Source organism: Scyliorhinus torazame, chromosome 17, assembly GCF_047496885.1.
Source record: "Scyliorhinus torazame isolate Kashiwa2021f chromosome 17, sScyTor2.1, whole genome shotgun sequence".
Lineage (NCBI taxonomy): Eukaryota > Metazoa > Chordata > Chondrichthyes > Carcharhiniformes > Scyliorhinidae > Scyliorhinus > Scyliorhinus torazame.
The window spans coordinates 5,567,424-5,588,192 of NC_092723.1; the positions used below are offsets into that span (position 1 = coordinate 5,567,424).

Below are 20,769 nucleotides of genomic sequence, written 5' to 3' on the forward strand. Positions count from 1 at the left end.
ACAAATTATATATTTACACATCCCGGTAGACCCCTACCGGGTTCCTGCTTGGTTCTGCTTACTGGCAGACCTTACATCCAATGGGGAACTGAGATACCCCGCCCCTATCAGGGGAGCTTGACTCTGCAAGGAGCACGGGGAAGACCGGCATTCCCACCCTGTAGGTCCTGACTGGGATATTACACATACCTTGTAGGTCAAACACAACTGGGCACTTTAGTGCTAGAAGTTAAAAATTTGGACCAAAGAGTTTTCTTTTTGGTTAGCGGGGCTTATACCTCAAAGGCCTAATAAAAAGCCTAAAGCTTACACTGCTGTAATCTGAGGAGGAAAATCTCAGATTACATGACTTTTAGACGGGCTGGTCAGCTGGACATTGGCAAGTGGAATTTAACCCTGAAAAGTGTGAGGTGATGCATTTTGGGAGGACTGACAAGGCCGGGGAATACACAATGAACGGTAGGACACTAGGGAGTGCAGAGGACCAGAGGGACCTTGGGGAGCCTGTCCATAGATCTCTGAAGGCAGCAAGACAGATAGATCAGGTGGTTCAGAAGGCATATGTTAACCGAGGCACAGAATATGAGAGCAGGGAGGTTATGATGGAGCTGTATAAAACGCTGGTTAGGTCCCAGCTATAGTACTGTGTGCAGTTCTGGTCATCGCATGATAGGAAGGATGTGATTGTACTGGAGAGGGAGTAGAGGAGATTCACCAGGATGGTGCCTGGGCTGGAGCGTTTCAGCTATCAGGATAGACTGAATAGGCTGGGATTGTTTTCCCTGGAACAGAGAAGGCTGAGAGGGGAAATGATTGAGGTGTTTAAATTATAAGGGGCATGGGTCAATAACCAGGGGACATTGATTTAAGGTGAGGGGCAGGAGGTTTAGAGGGGATGTGAGGAAAAGCCTTTTCGCCCCGAGGGTGGTGGGAATCTGGAACTCGCTGCCTGAAAGGGTGGTGGAGGTGGGAACCCTTTAAGAAGCGTTTAGATGAGCACGTGAAATGTCATAGCACACAAGGCTACGGACCAAGTGTGGGAAAACTGGATTAGAGTAAACAGGTGCTTGATGGCTGGAGTGGGCTTGATGATTCGAAGGGACTCTTCCCGTGCTGTGACTATGACTCTAACTCTCCATGACGTGACTGCAGAGTTCTTGTCTGATCCTGGGCAGGGCTGGATGAAGCTGTCAACACCCCCAAAATAATAAATCCACTGATTTATTTCTGGAGAAATAAAATCTTACAGTTTCCAGGAAAATTAAACTTTCCCTTGTTCCTCCACCTGTTTGTACCCGATTCCAGGTGTATATAATAAATCATACTTGTGTACATACACATATTTTTGCATTTACGAAACAGAATTCTCATTTTTAACAGAACCAGCAATGAAATTATACCACAATGATTTGAAACAATTTATTCCTGATCATTTTCCACTTAAAATGGGGCAGCACGGTAGCATTGTGGATAGCACAATTGCTTCACAGCTCCAGGGTCCCAGGTTTGATTCCGGCTTGGGTCACTGTCTGTGTGGAGTCTGCACATCCTCCCCGTGTGTGCGTGGGTTTCCTCCGGGTGCTCCAGTTTCCTCCCACAGTCCAAAGATATGCAGGTTAGGTGGATTGGCCATGATAAATTGCCCTTAGTGTCCAAAATTGCCCTTAGTGTTGGGTGGGGTTACTGGGTTATGGGGATGGGGTGAAGGTGTCGACCTTGGGTAGGGTGCTCTTTCCAAGAGCCGGTGCAGACTTGATGGGCCGAATGGCCTCCTTCTGCACTGTAAATTCAATGATAATCTATGAAAATCAGTTGTGAAGAATTGATCATATAATAACCCCAAAACATTTGCAGCATAATCACCTCCTGGTATGCTTTGATTCCGGGTTCAGGAGTGTATGGTCCAGATTTCCCACATGCAGATACTGGAGCGCCAATCCCTGTTTGGGAGCTGGTAAGGATGTAACTGTTTCCAAAGGTTGGAAATGTCACAAGTAACTTTTCTGCCGCTGCACCTCGGTCCCTCCAGTATTTTAAAATATAATCCTGCAAAGTAATAGAGCAAGGTAAAAACGTCTGCCTCCAATCATTTGGAATATTAAATGATGACGAGAATAATGAAACATAGATGCTGACTTTTTTTCGCGGGCATACTTACAATATTACGGTGTGGACTTTTGTCTGCAGATCCACGATGGAGCGGGCTATTGTGCCCCGTGACTCTATCCACTATACTGTGAATACGTAACGTCATCACAGAGAGAAAGTCGACATATCTGTTTCAGAAAACAATAAACGAAGCATTACAATCAGAGACTGCCACCAGCAGTACACCATGGGACCCGGTCCTTGAAGTTATTTTCTCGAAGTCGCTGGCTTCAATGCCACTCCCCCTTCCCTCAATCACTTGCTGATTTCTGCAAAGATCTGCCTCAAAATATGTTATTTGTGTCAAACTCTCACTCAGAAATGTTTCCCTGTTGCTGCCTGATGCCAGTTAATTAGTCCAATAGGAAGCACCGTTAATCGATAGTTTAATGGTGGTCAGTGAGGACCATTGAACGAGGAAGAATAGGATTTATAATGGCTGCTTGGACCATGATTGGGAGTAAGGGAGAGCACTTTGGTGCCGCAATAAAAATGAACACGATCCAAAACTTCCAGAGGTTACGGTGAATAAAACTCCTTCACTCTTGTTTGGGTCGAATTTTGTCCCCATTAGTTTTCTGCTTGTGAATGTTGCAGAAAGGAGAAGGTGAACTGTGCTGATTTTTTGCCACTTTTATGCAGGGTCTTTTGAGCAAAACTTAAAATCGTGGTGTTATGCACTTATGTAATATATACTGCTGATGGCACGTTAAGTGGTCTGCGGTGCCGTGAGCAGTGAGTTTGCGCAGGTTTTAGTTCACCCAACTTGTACTGGATGAGCAACATCTCCCGAATAAAGCCTGCAACGTGTCTGGAAGAAACCCACGTGTGTGGCACCTCCACACCTTTTCTCTCTGTGGAACATTAAGGATATAACAAAAGAGAAAATTGGCGATGAGGATCGACACAAGAGAAAACTGGCGATGAGGGTCGAGGAAAGAGAAAACTGGCAATGAGGTTCGAGGCAAGATGAAAACTGGCGATGAAGATTGAGGCAAGAGAAAACTGGTGATGAGGATTGAGGCAAGATGAAAACTGGCGATGAAGATTGAGGCAAGAGAAAACTGGCAATGAAGATTGAGGCAAGATGAAAACTTGCGATGGAGATCGAGGCAAGAGAAAACGGGCGATGAAGATTGAGGCAAGATGTAAACTAGCGATGAGGATTGAGGCCAGATGAAAACTGGCGATGAGGATTGAGGCAAGAGAAAACTGGCGATGAGGATTGAGGCAAGATGAAAACTGGCAATGAAAGATTGAGGCAAGAGAAAACTGGCGATGAGGAATGAGGCAAGACGTAAACTGGCGATGAGGATTGAGGCAAGCTGAAAACTGGCGCTGAGGATTGAGGCAAGATGAAATTTGGCGATGAGGATCGAGGCAAGAGAAAACCGGTGAGGCACGAAAACTGTCGATGAGAAAAGTGAAAACGAAGATGAGAGTGGAGGAGAAGATTCTCAGAATTGGATTCAAACGTCAATCGAAGGAACAGCGCGGATGCAGAAAGGTTTGAAAAAAATTGAAGCACAACATGAGTAAGCAGAACACAAGTTTCAAAACCTTGCTTGCCGTTTGAAGTGGGTAGACTTGCAGAGACCACACACGTGGCGGAGTGAAACAGTCTGCGGGAACGGGGATTAAAAAGTATGATTCTGTGCAAGATACCACTCAAATTAGACAAACCACAGGCCAGGCAAAGGAGAAAATAATAATTTGCATTGGGAAGACCCCTTATTTCATAGATAAAGCAGAAATGGGGGGGAGGAAGTTTTAAAGAAGTACAGACCCTGGGAGCCGGTTGTACAAAATGTTCGGGAAAACTGACGCAATGGATGCATTTGATGAAGATGGAGAGACCTGAAACGCATATGAAGCGAGATTTCTACTTTATCTCATAGCTTATCAAACATCAGAGAACCTAACATTTCACAGCTCGGTAAGGCGTAAAACTTTTATGCGAATGCAAAACTTAGTCCATCCATCAACGTCAGGAGTTAAGGCCTGCAATGAATTGATTAAGATGTTGGAAGACCATTTCCCATCAGGACCACTTATAATTGAAGAAAGGTATTGGTTCCACTGCCATAGTCCGGAAGAAGGTGAAAGCATCTTACAATTCATGGCGACCTTAAGAAGGTTAGCAAAATACTGCGAGTTTGGTGCAACCTTAGGTGACACCCTTGGTGACAGGCTGGTATGTGGACTCTGCAACGACTGTATTGAGAGGAAGCGTATTACTGAAAATGATTGAACACTTAAATCAGCTGTAGAAATTGGCCCGCCAATGGAGCTAACAGCGTAAGAGGCTTCACAGACAGGAGCTGGCGTGACGATCCACAAGGTGGAAACCAGCAAAAACAAGTTTGCAAGGGTACGCCCATGGCACTGATGTGCACAAGTTGGACACTCAGCAGGGGAATGGTGGAGTAGAGAAAACAAGGATAAAACCTGTGGCAAAAAGGGCCATATTGCCAAAACATGCTGATCATGGCAAATTTCACCAATGCTAAGATGTGTAAGAGGAAGAAAACATTTAAGGCTGCGAAATGAGTCCACAAGGTGATAGACAAAGTTCAAGACCACTCAGGAGATGTATATAAACAAATTCAAAGACTGAAACGAGGCATCTTGTCAGTATGGGGCGATCAACAACGTTTCTGGGTATTCCCAAAACATTTTTGAAAACTCATTTATGGGGTGCGGGCGTCACTGGTTAGGCAGCATTTATTGCCCATCCCTAGTTGCCCTTCAGAAGGTGGTGGTGAGTTGTCTTCTTGAGTTGCTGCAGTCCTTGGGGTGTAAATACACCCACTGTGCTGTTAGGGACGGAACTCCAGGATTTTGCCCAGCGACAGTGAAGTAACGGCGATATATCTCCAAGTCAGGATGGTGAATGACTTGGAGGGAAACCTTCAGGTGGTGGGGTTCCCAGGTATCTGCTGCTCTTGTCCTTCTAGACGGTAGTGGGTGTGGGTTTGGAAGGTGCTGTCGAAGGAATCTTGGTGAGTTACTGCAGTGCATCTTGCAGATGGTACACACGGCTGCCACTGTTCGTCGGTGGTGAGGGTTTGAATGTTTGTGGAAGGGGGAACAATCAAGTGGCTGCTATGTCCTGGATGGTGTCAAGCTTCTTGAGTGTTGGAGCTGCACTCATCCAGGCAAGTGGAGAGTGTTCCATTACACTCCTGACTTGTGCCTTGTAGATGGTGGACAGGCTTTGGGGGGTCAGGAGGTGAGTTACTCGCTGTAGGATTCCTAGCCTTTGACCTGATCTGGTATCCACAGTATCAATATGGCTAGTCCAGTTCAGTTTCTGATCAATGGTAACCCCCACGATATTCATTGTGCAGGATTCAGCGATGATAATGCCATTGAATGTCGAGGGGCGATGCTTAGATCCAAAATGGACTTTTAATATGAGGGGAATCCAAGTGATTATTCCTTCAAACTTGCATAATAAAATCTTTGGCCAACTACATGAGGGACAGCCTGGTATGGTGAGAATGAAGGAATTGGCATGGAGTTATTTTTGGTGGCCAGGATTAGATGCTCAAATTGAAGAGAAAGTGGGACAATGTCTGTCCTGTGCAAAACTAAGAAATCCTCCACTACTCAACCCAGATATCCATGGGATGGTCGATGCCGCCATGGCAATGGATACTAATAGGCTACGCTGGTCCAGTGGAGGGACACATCTTCCTGGTGTACATTCTAAATGGTCGTAAGTCATGATTATGAAATCCACGATGCCAGAACAAACTTGAGAAATTGGATGAAAAATCTGCAGGATTTGGTAGAGAGGAGCAGGTGGTGACATAGAAGTCAATTCACTTACAAGGACTTTGAAGTCTACTGAAAAGGAAATGGGATACAGCACATCAAATTCAGCTCTTTACCATCTGTCAACAAATGGATTGGCCGAGAGATTCATTCAGTCATTTAAACATCAATCAGACACCAAAGGACCAAAGTGCATTGTCAAGACGACTGAATAACGTCTTGATGTCATCCTGAACACCATACACACAATGACACAGAGTTCATCAGCAATGCTGCTCTTCACATGAAAGCTGAGGACAAAGTTTGACCTTTTGATACCACCTAATACTTCAGAGATTGTCAAACGACAACGATGAGCACAGGTTGCTGGGAGGAAACAAAACTCTAAAAATGGAGAGTTCACATTAATGTTTATTATTGTCACAAGTAAGGGTAGCACGGTTGCGCACTGGTTAGCACAGTTGCCTCACGGTGCCGGGGTCCCAGGTTTGATTCCGGCTCTGGGTCACTGTCCGTATGGAGTTTGCACATTCTCCCCGTGTCTGCGTGGGTTTCGCCCCCACAACCCAAAGATGTGCAGGGGAGGTGGATTGGTCACACTAAGTTGTCCCTTAATTGGAAAAAATGAATTGGATACTCTGAATTTATTTTTAAAAAATAAAAAATTATTGTCACAAGTAAACTTACATTAACACTGCAATGAAGTTACTGTGAAAATCCCCTCGTCGCCACACTCCGGCGCCTGTTTGGGTACGCAGAGAGAGAATTCAGAATGTCCAATTCACCTAACAGCACGTCTTTCAGCACTTGTGGGAGGAAACCGGAGCACCCGGAGGAAACCCACGCACACACGGGGAGAATGTGCCGTCTCCGCACAGACAGTGACTCAAACCGGGAATCAAATGCAGGTCTCTGGTGCTGTGAAGCAGCAGTGCTAACCACTGTGCTACCGAGCCACCCCTTTAGTCAAGGAGAGAGAGTGCTGGCAAGAAGCTACACTGGAAATGGGAAATGGATACCTGTTGTGAACATAGCAAAAACAAGTCCGGTACCACACACCGTACCGACGGATGACGAGAAAGTTTGGTGACATCGTACGAACCAACTAATAGCTTCACAAAGTGAAATCGCTGAAACCTTCCAGGAAGTATTTCCATAATGGAAAATCTGAGCAGTTATACTCTAAACAGAGACTGAGCACAAAGCCAAACTCAGATTCTGTTTCTGAGGAATCGACAACACTAATGGAGACAGACACTGAAGTAACTTCACAGGAAGTCCCACCTACAGAAGAAAAAGAAAACACTACAAAGGCCTTGAGTAGCCAGGTTCCAGAACGTCAAGAGCAACCCAAAAGAAATAGACGTCCATTTGAACGACAGTCTTATTAATCTGCATATACGTAAAAAGACAATGATGCAAAATAATGTATCTAATATATAATTGGGTCTGTTGTTTAAAAGTCAAAAAAAGTTATAATTTGTACTCAAGATGTAAAGGAGGAGGGGGTTATTTCTCTAAGTGATACATCCCTGCTGGTGGAATATCACGTGATCCTTTGTGACACGAGCAGAGAGTTTGTGCAAGTTTTTTGTGCAACATCTCCTGAATAAACCTTGCATCATGTTTGAAGAAATCCAAGTATGCAGCACCTCCGTAACCTTTCTCTTTGCGGCACACGAATATAACAGGTGATAATTGAGCGTTGACTATAATTACCCGGTTTACAGAAACCTTCCCAATTCCTCAGAAAACGGGAGTTTCCTCTTGGTCGGAAAGTGTTGGGTTTGAGAGCCACACAAGACTCCTCACTGCAGTACTGAGGGAGTGCTGCATTGTCAGGGGCTCATCTTTTAGATAAACTCTTCATCAAAGCCCTGTCTGACCTCCAATGCAGCTGTTTTAGAGAATAGCAGGTGAATTTTGGCTTGGTTTGTTTACAATATTGTAAATGATCCAGAACGAAAGATTTTTTGTTTACTCACTGTGAAATTGTAGCTACGTCATAATCAGCTTTGATATCATTTACATGCGATGAAACTGGAGCTGTCAGTAAAAGTCTCTTTTTCTTGGATTTCTTTGCCTCTGCTTTAAAGGCTGCCATCAATTCCTATAAACAATAAGCAATAGTTAATGGTGATAAACATTCTTTAGTTCTTAATTCCTGCAGTCACAGTTCTAATTGTCAGTCTATTTGCGTCGGGTGAATGCCATCTACGTCGGCAGGTTTGGTGGTGGAGCAGAAAATATCACGAGAAAGGCCTGAGTCATGTTTCCCGTTAATGTAAACGCTGGACGCAATGGTATTTTGCACTTCTTTCTCAGAAAGCATGTTCCCGATGAGCGGTACTCCCAGGGAAGCTCAGCTCCCACAGAGCAGCGCAGTATCGACAGGGGGAGTGTGTGCAGGGGTTGAACAGAGATCTCAGTGCTTGCCACTGGGCTGCCAGGGGAGGGGGGGGGCCCAGGGGGTGAGTGGGGTGTTGCAAGAGGGCGCCGGCGGGGTACTAGAGGGTGACCCTGGGTGAATAATGCTCATGACTTCCAGGCAAATCCATGTTCTTGCCGTGTTCAGGGGAAGACTTCTAATCTAGCGACCGGACCATCAAAGTGCTGAGGTGATAATTGGGTGGGCAAATCAGAAGCCGTCTGTCAGCGATATGACATGGAACCCATGCCTGACACTTTTTTCAATGAATACAGTGGAGAGAACTGCCATTGCGGATGACGGGTTCAATTCCATTTACCCTGCCTAACATCAGACTTTGCCGATTTCAGATTTCACTGTCCGTCTCTCATCACGAAATGTAATTGTAATGCATCAAATTTATTATATCTGATACCTTGTGCACGTCCCTGAGGTCCTGTTTAAACTAAATATGCCCGAGTCATTTTCACTGCTCTTCCAGCAGTTACTTTCATTGTCATGTGAGAGTACCTTTAAGAAATGGGGGTTTATAAAATAGCTGTAGTGGATATACCTTTAAGAAATGTGTGTTTACCAGTGGTGTAAGAGTGTGGGTGGAGCTGGGCTGTCGGTCTGCTTTTACTTTTGCTTTGGGCTTTCTGCTACAGGGTGTGTTTAAGTTTTGTTTTAGGTTTGGAGAAGCTGCAATCACAGCAAGATGTGTGTGAATCTCTGCAAGCTAAAGAATGTTCATTTGGTGATTTCAAAGTGGTAACTGCTCTCAGTAGAGATGTTAAACCTGATGTCTTTCTGTAAAAAGGGATCTTTTTTGTCTTATGGATGTTGCAAGGAAAAATTAAGAGTTCCTTATAGAGTACTGTATTCATTGGGGGATTTATTGGTGTTGATAGTTGTTAAGATGTTTACTGTGGTTTTATAAAGTGTAATTAGTTTCACAAATAAACATTGTTTTCATTTAAAAGTACTGTAGATCTCTGTTGCATCACACCTGCAGAGTAGGTCCGTGTGCTCCCCATAACCACAATCTATTTAAAGTTGTGGGTCAGGTGAACTCCATGATACACTTTGGGATTCTCTAAACCCTGGCCCATAACATCATGAAGGTGTGGCCCTCACTGGCATTGAGCCGACATTATTGTCTTTAGATCATCTCTAAATGTCTTTACAAGACGTCACATTAAAGATGATAGTCTGAGACCTGTCACCTTGACCAAGAGGGTGAAACGTTGTTTATCTTCCGGTGACTTGCATGCATGCTCAGGAGACCTCCAGTCCAGGTCCAAACCATCGAACTTGTGCTTCCGCAGAAAAGTCACGATAGAATTGCTGAACTTTTCCCGGCTTTCCTTTGTAATTGCAATGCTGGGAGATGTAACCATGGGAAAGTTGGAATAGAAAAAGCATTAAATCTGTAAATTTCCTTTTCACAATCAGACCATTTCTGACTGTCCAGTATTGTTTCTTTGAACACTTAACATGCTAATTTTAAACATCACTCTATTTCAATTCCTGAAAACATTTTTAAAAATTTAAATGTGTGTTTAATCTTTCCACAGGAACAGTGCCTCCTTATTCTGACATTATGTTTAATATTCCAAAATTCTTTCTGAATATTTTTCGACCTAAATTAACATCTTTTTAACTGAGGTGTAGTTGTGCAATGATAAATCTGTAACTGGGTTTTATTTTACATTCCTTTGCTTTGGGTTATATTCCTGACACCAGCTGAAACACAGACTCACTCCTTAATTCTGAAAGTGACGCATTGCCGTCTGTTACAAAAGTAAACAGTGGCTTCTGGGTTAAATATCTGAATCTGCTAATGCATTTGTTTTTTATATAAATTTAGACTACCCAATTCTTTTTTCCAATTAAGGGCAATTTAGCGTGGCCAATCCACCTACCCTGCACATCTTATTGTTGTGGGGGTGAGACCCACGCAGACACGGGGAGAATGCGCAAACTCCACACAGACAGTGACCCAGGGCCGGGATCGAACCCGGGTCCTCGGCGCCGTGAGGCAGCAGCGCTAACCACTGCGCCACCGTGTCGCTCTTTGTTCATGCATTTCTAACCTTTAATTTAGCAGCCAGCTCTTTGCTGCTGGTGACTGTTACAGAAGGGGAAGGGGGACTGACGGCTGTGGTGATTCTCACTGATGGGGTTATTTTGAAGTTACATTCTAAATGGTGAAAATTCAGTGTTGACAGTACTTTCGGGGATTACAGAAAGATACATCAATGGTTCAGAAGAAAGACGCCACACTGCCAGAGGCACCACTTTTGGATAAACTGTAAAATCAAAGCCCAGTCTGACGTCCCAGCTGGGTGCAAAAAAAATCCAATCGAGAAGATTGTAGAGGAATAGCAGCAGCGATCCCTCCAGTGTCTTGCCCATAATATATCACTTTGCCAGACACGCAGTGTGGTTGGATTTGGCCAGGGAACACAGAGCATTACCAATTCACTGACCTATACCACTGAGCCACGGGAAGACATGCCTCTATTAACATTTCCTCAGACTGACAGCTAAGCCAATTATGCTTATTAACTCACTACTAATGTATGAGTGCCCCTGATTACCAATCAGCAGTTAATCCTTGGTGCACCGATCTCCCCATTCTGTGCGTGCCATGGTTTCCATGCACGATTCTCCGAGCGGGCGAGAACATGTTCCCCCCCCCCCCCCCCCCCCGCCCCCCACAACCAGGTTATGTGCTAAACCTTTGAGTGAAGCTTGGGACAAAAGTCCACACCCAACATGAGAGCTCAGGAGACAGTTGGGTTGCCCAAGCTGTGGCCACTTGTCCAGGCTGAGTGGGGAAAATGCCATGTGGGATCTTGTCCATTCTGGGAACTGATGAGGGACAAATCCAAAAATAATGGCCAGCACAGTAGTCAGTGAAGATGGGCAGAACGGTGGCACTATGGTTAGAACTGCTGCTTCACAGCACCAGGAACCCATCAGACTCCTATTTATTGACTACATCTCTGCCTTCAACACTATAATACCAGCAAAGCTCATATCAAAGCTCTAAAGCCTAGGACTTGGCTCCTCCGTCTGCAACTGGATCCTTGCCTTCCTGACCCATAGACCACAATCAGCAAGGATAAACAACAACACCTCCTCCACGATTGTCCTCAGTACTGGTGCCCCGCAAGGCTGTGTACTTAGCCCCCTACTTTACTTCCTATACACACACACGACTATGTGGCAAAATTTGGCTCCAACTCCATCTACAAGTTTGCTGATGACATGACCATAGTGGGTCGGATCTCGAACAACAATAAGTCAGAGTACAGGAGGGAGATAGAGAACGTAGTGGAGTGGTGAAACGACAACAATCTATCCCTCAATGTCAGCAGAACTAAAGAGCTGGTCATTGACTTCAGGAAGCAAAGTACTGTACACACCCCTGTCAGCATCAACGGGACCGAGGTGGAGATGGTTGACAGCTTCAAATTCCTAGGTGTGTAAATCACCAACAATCTGTCCTGGTCCACCCACGTTGACACTCTGACCAAAAAAGAACAACAGCGCCCATACTTCCTCAGGAAACTAAGGAAATTCGGCATTTTCACATTGACTCCGACCAATTTTTACAGATGCTCCATCGAGAGCATCCTATCAGGCTGCATCACAGCCTGGTATGGCAACTGCTCGGCCCAAGATCATAAAAAACAACAGCGAGTCGTGAACACCGCCCAGTCCATCACATGAACCCCCCTCCCATCCATTGACTCTGTCTACACCTCCCGCTGCCTGGGGAAAGCGGGCAGTATAATCAAAGATCCCTCCCACCCAGGTTATTCTCTCTTCCAACTTCTTCCATCGGGCAGGAGATACAGAAGTCTGAGAACACGCACGAACAGACTCAAAAATAGCTTCTTCCCCACTGTCACCAGACTCCAAAATGACCCTCTTATGGACTGATTTCATTAACACTACACCCTGTATGCTTCACCCGATGCCTGTGTCTACGTATTTACATTGTGTATTTATGTATGTCCTCTGTTTTTACATGTATGGAAATGATCTGTCTGGACTGTACACAAAACAATACTTTTCACTGTACCTCGGTATACGTGACAATAAAATAAATCCAATCCAATTTTCCTGTGGATGAGCGACACCCAGTGTCGGGGAAGATTTTTCCTGTCCAGGGATACAATGGATCACCTGTGCAGCCGTCTACAAGAGTTGCCGCCACAGGGACTGTGAGGACATCCAGTGACTGGGGTTTTGGAATTCACAACTGTCCTCAAATTTCATACGATCCAGGCTCCTTCTGTAACCATTGTGGAATTACAAGCCTCTGCTGATAAGTGCTTCATAAGGGCTCCCAACTACATCCATTTCAACCGGGGTCAGGCGAATCAGGACGCAAGAACCATGGGATTCTTCGAGACTTGGATTGGATTGGATTGGATTTGTTTATTGTCACGCGTACCGAGGTACAGTGAAAAGTATTTTTCTGCGAGCAGCTCAACAGTTCATTAAGCACATGAAAAGAAAATAGAATTTTAAAAAATACATAATAGGGCAACTCAAGGACCACAATGTAAATACAGAGATACCGGCATCGGGTGAAGCACACAGGGTGTAGTGTTAATCAGGTCAGTCCATAAGAGGGTGATTTAGGAGTCTAGTAACAGCGGGGGAGAAGCTGCTTTTGAGTCTGTTCATGCATGTTCTCAGACTTTTGTATCTCCTGCCCGATGGAAGAAGTTGGAAGAGTGAGTAAGCCGGGTGGGAGGGGTCTCCCCGTTGATGCCGACAGGGGTGTGTACATTACTTTGCTTCCTGAAGTAAATGACCAGCTCTTCAGATACACTCACAGATAAGGGCGAGGATTTTCTGCTCCACCAGCGGAATTTTCCAGCCCGGGGCGCCCCCGCCAGCACCAGGATTCTCCGCTCCCACAGCCGGCCAATGGCGTTCCGCATTGTAGCCACCCCACACAATTGTGAAACCCACGGTGCACTGCTGGTGGACCAGAGGATCCGGCCGATGGAGAATTCTGCTGTGTCATGGGGAGGGACGGGGTGTCCATAGGCTCAATGTTACAGGACGATGTTGATGACTTTCAGCGGGGACAGCGCATTGTTCCTCAAAGAGGTTCCTGCGAATGTCTGACTCCCATCTGGGTCAAGGCAGCTCACAAAGTCTCAATGATAAGGCTAATATCAGGGTGCTGTTGTGCGAGCATCTCTCCTGACCCCTGTTCCTCCTGAGACATGTGTGCTCTGAAGTTTAGTGTTCACGGCTGCAGATTCAAACTGCTCATAAGGGTCTCGCCATTGGGTCATATGTGTTGTGATCAGACATTCGCAATGACTGGGTTGAGTGATGGTCGCCCTGAACATTGTGGGGACACCCTCACTACCAAGGAGACACTGGCTTGACTGATGTGTTCTGTCACTGTGAGAGGACACCAACCAATGAGCTGTTAGCGTTGCAGAGAGCAGTTGGAGGAGACTCTGGGGTGAGAATGCAGCTCGTCTGGAACAGGAATGGGCGGAATTCTCTGGTCTCCGACGCAGAAATCGCACTTGCCGATCAGCCAGAGAATCCCTGTTGGGGCCGAAATCGGGGGCGACGCTGTTCATGTGATGCTCCACCCCCTCCAAAATGGCATACTCGCATCCAACAATCCTCAAGTGTCATCCCCCGAGACGCCCCTGCCTCTGCCCGCTGTGGATCAGATGGGAGCTCAATGGTTAGCACAGTTGCCTCACAGCTCCAGGGTCCCAAGTTCAATTCTAGCTTGAGTCACTGTCTGTGCGGAGTCTGCAGTTTCTCCCCGTGTCTGCGTGGGTTTCATACGGGTGCCCTGGTTTCCTCCCACAGTCCAAAGATGGGCAGGTTAGGTGGATTTGCCGTGATAAATTGCCCTTAAGTGTCCAAAACGGTTGGGTGGGGTTACTGGGTAACGGGGTAGGTTGGAGGGCTTAAGTGGGGTCCTGTTTCCAAGGGCTGGTGCAGACACGATGCACTGTAAATTTTATGATTCTATGAGACAGATTGAGCATCTAATGGGAAATCTAACAAGAGACCTGGAACTGTCTAAGCTCAGTGTCTACTGCCTTCATTCTTTTGCATCATTGAAAAGGACCAATTTAATTTTACCAAAATAATCACAGAAATGCTGACATTGATATTTACAAACTCTCAAATCACTAAATTATACAATTGGGGAAATTATAACTTTTACCTTCTAACTCCATAAGCAAAAACGATGTATCCTAAAAGCGTTTTCAGATTCTTATTTCTGATCAGAAAAATGACAGAAACCCCAAGCGTCAGTATAACAGTGAACAAGGTCAGAGAATACAACATCAACATTTAATTTCTCCACCCATATAAACGGTACGCACCGATTCTGTCAATGATACCTTGTACGAAGTCTTACAACACCAGGTTAAAGTCCAACATGTTTGTTTCGATGTCACTAGCTTTCGGAGCGCTGCTCCTTCCTCAGGTGAATGAAGACGTATGTTCCAGAAACATATATATAGACAAATTCAAAGATGCCAAACAATGCTAGGAATGCGACCAAGCGGGTAAGCGTTCTCCAAGGCGGCCTTCAGGACGCGCGACAATGCAGAATCGCCGAGCAGAAACTTATAGCCAAGTTCCACAAACATGAGTGCGGCCTCGACCGGGACCTGGGATTCATGTCGCATTACATTCATCCCCCACCATCTGGCCTGCGAAATCCTACCAACTGTCCTGGCTTGACACAATTCACACCTCTTTAACCTGGGGTTACCCCATCTCTGGATCTGTAAAGATTTAATCACCTGCTAATGGTCGCATTCCAAGCATTGTTTGGCATCTTTGAATTTGTCTATATATATGTTTCTGGAACATACCTCTTCATTCACCTGAGGAAGGAGCAGCGCTCCGAAAGCTAGTGACATCGAAACAAATCTGTTGGACTTTAACCTGGTGTTGTAAGACTTCGTACTGTGCTCACCCCAGTCCAACGCCGGCATCTCCACATCAATGATACCTTGGGGAGCGATATCTTCTATTCTGCATTTATAGGTTTGGTGTTAGGAGTGGATGTTGGAGTGATTTCCATTGGTTGTGAGCTGGTGTGGGGGGAGTGGGATGACAGTTCCTGAGCAATCCCTCGCTGTTTAGATCATTACAAATGTATGTGCAGGAAACACAGTGAATCTGACAGCTAAGCGGGCAGTAAGTCACCGCCCCTGCCGTTCCCTCATGGGGTCGGAGGCCCTGGCACCATGTTTAAAGGCGCCCAGGTGGACACTCACCTTGTGCAAACCAGGAGCATCCATCTGGCTGCCGTGCAGAATTCACTATCAAGCAGCATATCCCAGACCCAGGCCACGCGTGGCCCCCACGGTACAGCAGCGCCTCCCTGTACATTCTCCTCCAGGCTGTCCAGGAAATGTGGAAGGTGCCGTTTCCCAAGGTTGGGAGCAGGAGGACCTCCTGTTTGAGCACAGCAGGATGGAGGGTGCAGCAGAGGTTAGCTCCAGTGGAGCCTACAGGAGAGATGTCCATCAGTGTCTGGACGATTAAAATAGACAAATGATCTGTTCTGCTCCGCAGGATAAGGGGCATTGTCTGTTGTGAGAAACTTTTAAGGCATAGCACCATGACATCACGAGAAAGGAGCCTTTTTTCAATTTCAATCCCATCCAATTCCATGTGCTCTCAAGGAGAATTAAACAGGCTGTGTGAGTGGCCAGGAGTGGCAACTGTCGTTGCAGTTTCGGGGTTGAAAGAGCGAAGCTCCAAACAGCCTTAATAGAAAAGCAGCAGCTCCCCTGCCTGTGAGGAGGATGCACTCGTGGGCATGTGGGCATAAACAGCAGGGGCTGTTTAGCACAGGGTTAAATCGCTGGCTTTGAAAGCAGACCAAGGCAGGCCAGCAGCACGGTTCAATTCCTGTACCAGCTTCCCCGAGCAGGCGCCGGAATGTGGCGACTAGGGGCTTTTCACAGTCACTTCATTTGAAGACTACTTGTGACAATCCGTGATTTTCATTTTATCTTGTCCAATCGTTACTGACCTTGATTATTTGCAATTTTTAGTGAACATGAAATGAAAATGAAAATCACTTATTGTCACAAGTAGTCTTCAAATGAAGTTACTGTGGAAAGCCCCTAGTCGCCACATTCCAGCGCCTGTTCAGGGAGGCTGGTACAGGAATTGAACCGTGCTGCTGGCCTGCCTTGGTCTGCTTTCAAAGCCAGCGATTTAGCCCTGTGCTAAACAGCCCCAGATGCAGGTGAAGCTGCAATTAAAGAGGCAATGACCTTGACTGCAAGACGGATTTCGAACAAAGAACAAAGAACAAAGAAAAGTACAGCACAGGAACAGGCCCTTCGGCCCTCCAAGCCCGTGCCGACCATGCTGACCATCTAAACTAAAATTGTCTCCGCTTCCTGGGTCCGTATCCCTCTGTTCCCATCCTATTCATGTATTTGTCAAGATGTCCCTTAAATGTCACTTTCGTCCCTGCTTCCACCACCTCCTCCGGTAGCGAGTTCCAGGCACCCACTACCCTCTGCGTAAAAAACATGCCTCGTGCATCTCCTCTAAACCTTGCCCCTCGCACCTTAAACAATGCCCCCTAGTAATTGACCCCTCTACCCTGGGGGAAAGCCTCTGACTATCCACCCTCTCTATGCCCCTCATAATTTTGTAGACAATTTAGTATAGGATTGAAGCGGTGTGTGCGCAGTTTACAGAAGCCTTTGTGAGGCCTCACATGGAGAATTCTTTTCAACTAGGTTCCTTATCATGGCTTGGAATAGACTTTGCATAAAGGCATGAAGCGATTGCGAGCAATAGGCACAGGATCTCATTGAAGAACCAGGCTATTATCCTATGAGATAATAACGAGCAGAAGGAGCCTGTGTGCAGGACCATAGGTGCAGGACCATACGTGTACAGGACCATACGTGTGCAGGACCATACGTGTGCAGGACCATAGGTGCAGGACCATATGTGTGCAGGACCATGTTGAGGACCGTGAGGCTATCCACAGGAAACATCAAGAGTTTTACAGTAGATTGTAGGGTCGAGACAGCAAAGATGTTTAACCGAGCTGCGGATTCCAGTTTCATATTAAACCCATCTAGGATTGAGATTTGTATGAATCTCTGCAACTGGAATGTATGAAGTGGTTCGACAAAGAGTCATCCAGACTGGAAACGTTCGCTCCCTTCTCTCTCCACAGAGGCTGTCAGACCTGCTGAGATTGTCCAACATTTTCTGTTTCAGTTTCAGATTCCAGCAACCGCAGTAATTTGCTTTAATTTTGTGTATGAAGTGGTTGTTACTCCGTTGTGCAGTTGAGGCAGTGTCCCAGAGTGGACTCCAAAGATACCTCAAAACATTTAGGGATGATAAAGATGTGAGGAGAGTATAATATTCCGCATGGGACTTACGGGTTGGGAGTGCCTATCTTCCTCATGGTCCTCGGGGAGTACGGGCCGCTGAGGGACGGCGAATCTCGATTAACCTTTGTATAAAAGTTTGGCCAGCAAGGCATCGAGCAGAGAAGGAGATCTACCGGGTAGTGTAAATACCATCGTTATAAATAAACCTATTCTTTATTTTGCTTGGTTTGGACTCCCTGTGTCCTAATTAAACAGGGTTGGGGTTAACAAGGGCAAACAGTAATCAGTGATGATGAACAGGAACTTGGTGATAAATCTGAATTGAGGAGTGATCTTGGGAGATCAAATCACGTTCTCACGCCATGCTTCCAAGGATCAACCCACCAACAAGGAAGATGTTAAGTTGTGCAGTTTAATTTAACTCATAAATCGAGGTACCTGAGAGAGTGCAATGTCTGTGCACAAAAAGGAGCTGGGATCGGCAAGGAAGCAGAGGATGGAAAACACAAAGTTAAATGAAATGTCTCGGCAGCTCATTCTGCCTGGAATCTGTTCATGATCAGGTCGTCATGGACCTGTCTGCCACATCGTTGAATTGAAATTTCTTCTGCATGTGCCTCAGCAACCTGCCAACCTTCACCAGCACCAACTCTTTCATTTCCCTCATCATCGGAGGAGATATCTCGATCCTCCATGTCTACTGCACTACGGAGTCACAACCATGTCCTCGGCAAAGACAGCCCCTCTTTCCAGAAAGAGGTTGTGCAGGGCACAACAGATAACGATGACCTGGAACAGTCTGGAATGTATTGGAGAGTCCCACCTGAGTGGTCCAATAACCTGACCCGAATCATTTTCTGATCTCCAAAGATGTGCAGGTTAGGCAGACTGGCCATGATCACATTGACCCATAAGTAGGTGGGTTACGGGGATAGGTTGGGGGAGTGGGACTAGGTAGAGGTCAGTTTCAGACTCGATTGGCTGAATGGCCTCCTTCTGCACTGTAAGGATTCTATGGTTCTATGGTTTTGGCGGCTTGTCATTTACTTATTGGATCTTGTGGGGGCAAGTGCAACATTGCAGAGCTCCTCAGCAGATCTGAGTGGACAGTGAACTGGTGGCATCAGCCTAGTCTGCAGGGTGTATCCTTTGTCCCCCAAGAGTTTGCTCTGTAGTCACTGAGATCTTTCAAAGGTCTTGGCTTACATGGACTTTCAAGAGGCATTTGATGTAGTGCCACACAACAGACTTGTGAGAAATGTTACAGCCCATGGAATAAAAGGCACAGCAGCAACGTGGATACAAAATTGACTGAATAATAGGAAGCAGAGAGTAACGCTCAAATGGATATTTTTCGGATTGGAGGAAAGTTTGTAGTGTGTTCCCCAGGGGGCGGTATTGGGACCCTTGCTTTTCCTGATATATATTTTAATGAATTAGATCTTAGTGTGCAGGGGACAATTTAAAAGTTTGCAGATGGTACAAAACTTGGAAGTGATATAAACTGTGACGAGGACAATGTAGATATTCAAAAGGACTTTGATGATTTGTTTGAGTGGGCAGTTAGGTGGGAGATGATGTTCTATGCGGAAAAGTGTTGATAGGAAGAATGTGAAGAGACAATATAAAATAAGGGATCAAATTCTTAAGTGTGATAAGGAGCAGAGGGACCTGGATGTAAATGGGCAGAAATCAGTGAAGGTGGCAGGACAGGTGGCGAGAACAGTTAATGAAGCATACTATAGTCCGGCCTTTATTAATAGGGGCACAGAGTAATAGAACAAGGAGATTATGCTAAATTTATACAAGACACTCGTTAGACCTCAGACCACACTACAGGAAGGATGTTGATGAATTGGGAAGAATGGGGAAGACGTTTACAAGAGTGGTTCCAGGTACCTCAGTGATGAGGATAGATTGGAGAGGTTGGGACCGGTCTCCTTGGAGAGGAGGCTGAGAGGAGATTTGATAGAGATGTTCAAAATCATGAGGGGCCTGGACAGAGTAGACGGGGAGAAACTGCTCCCGCTGGTAAAAGGATCAAGAATGAGAGGGCACAGACTTAAAGTGATTGGCAAAAGAAGACAATGTGCAAGACCTTCTGGCTGTTCACACCGCGGGATTTTCCAGTCCCGCCAATGGTGCACCCCTGCCATGGGCTTTTCGGCAGTGTGGCGTGCATTCAATGGGAAATCCCATAGACAGTGGCAGGACCGAACGATCCCGCTGTCAGTTGCCACCTACCTCCAAGAAACACACCACATGGAGGCCGGAAAATTTCAGTCCATGAATAGTTTGGGCCTGGAATGCATTGCCTGGAAGTGTGGTGGAGGCAGGTTCAACCGAGGAATTCAAAAGGCCATTCGACGATGATTTGAATAGAAACATTGTGCAGGGGTACGGGAAAAAGGCAGGAAAATGGCACTAAAATATGCTGCGGGATTCTCCCGTCAGCGGGATCCCCCAATTCACTGGCAACGCACCCCCCCGCCCCCCCACCTGGTTTCCGACGGCGTGGGATGGCCACAACGGGAAACTGCATTAGCCGGCTGCCGGAACGGAGCATCCCGCTGCCGGCAGGGGTGCACCGTGCCGGAACACGGACCTGGCGGGATGGAGAATCCCGCCCACGGTGTCATGATATGCAAACATGCAACCAATGAACACTCAGAATAGGACACAACCAATGGGCAGTCAGGACACTCAGAGGTGGCATCACCACAAGGGGGCATGACATAAAAACTATAAAAGGGATGAGGCACTCACACCCTGCCTCTTTCCACAGACAGACATCTAGAGAGTTAGACAGGGTTGATCAGCAGCATCACACCCCAGCACGTGGCTTAGAGCAAGCTGCTACAGTTAGACTGAGTTACTACAGTTAGATTAGCAGAGAGTCGAACTCATTTGAGAACTGAGTTAATAGTTCAATAAACACGTTGAACTCATTTCAGAGTCTGGAGCATCCTTTAGTTAAGACTGCATCAAGTAGCAGCCTGTGTTATCCGAAGCAGCATAACACAATATGAT

General features: G+C 46.2%; 1 protein-coding gene across 3 annotated transcripts in view; it reads right to left on the minus strand.

The window, feature by feature from the left end:
- LOC140393662 (acidic mammalian chitinase-like) overlaps positions 1 to 20,769 on the minus strand; it is a 47,829-nt gene that overhangs the window by 12,263 nt on the left and 14,797 nt on the right. For all 3 annotated transcript variants that reach the window (XM_072479947.1, XM_072479948.1, XM_072479946.1), the window contains 5 exons: positions 14,571 to 14,627; positions 9,562 to 9,718; positions 7,914 to 8,038; positions 2,159 to 2,276; positions 1,864 to 2,046 (listed from right to left, as the gene is read on the minus strand). In XM_072479947.1, coding sequence (XP_072336048.1) covers positions 1,864 to 2,046; positions 2,159 to 2,276; positions 7,914 to 8,038; positions 9,562 to 9,718; positions 14,571 to 14,627 — 640 coding nt within the window. The remainder of the gene's footprint in view (positions 1 to 1,863; positions 2,047 to 2,158; positions 2,277 to 7,913; positions 8,039 to 9,561; positions 9,719 to 14,570; positions 14,628 to 20,769) is intronic.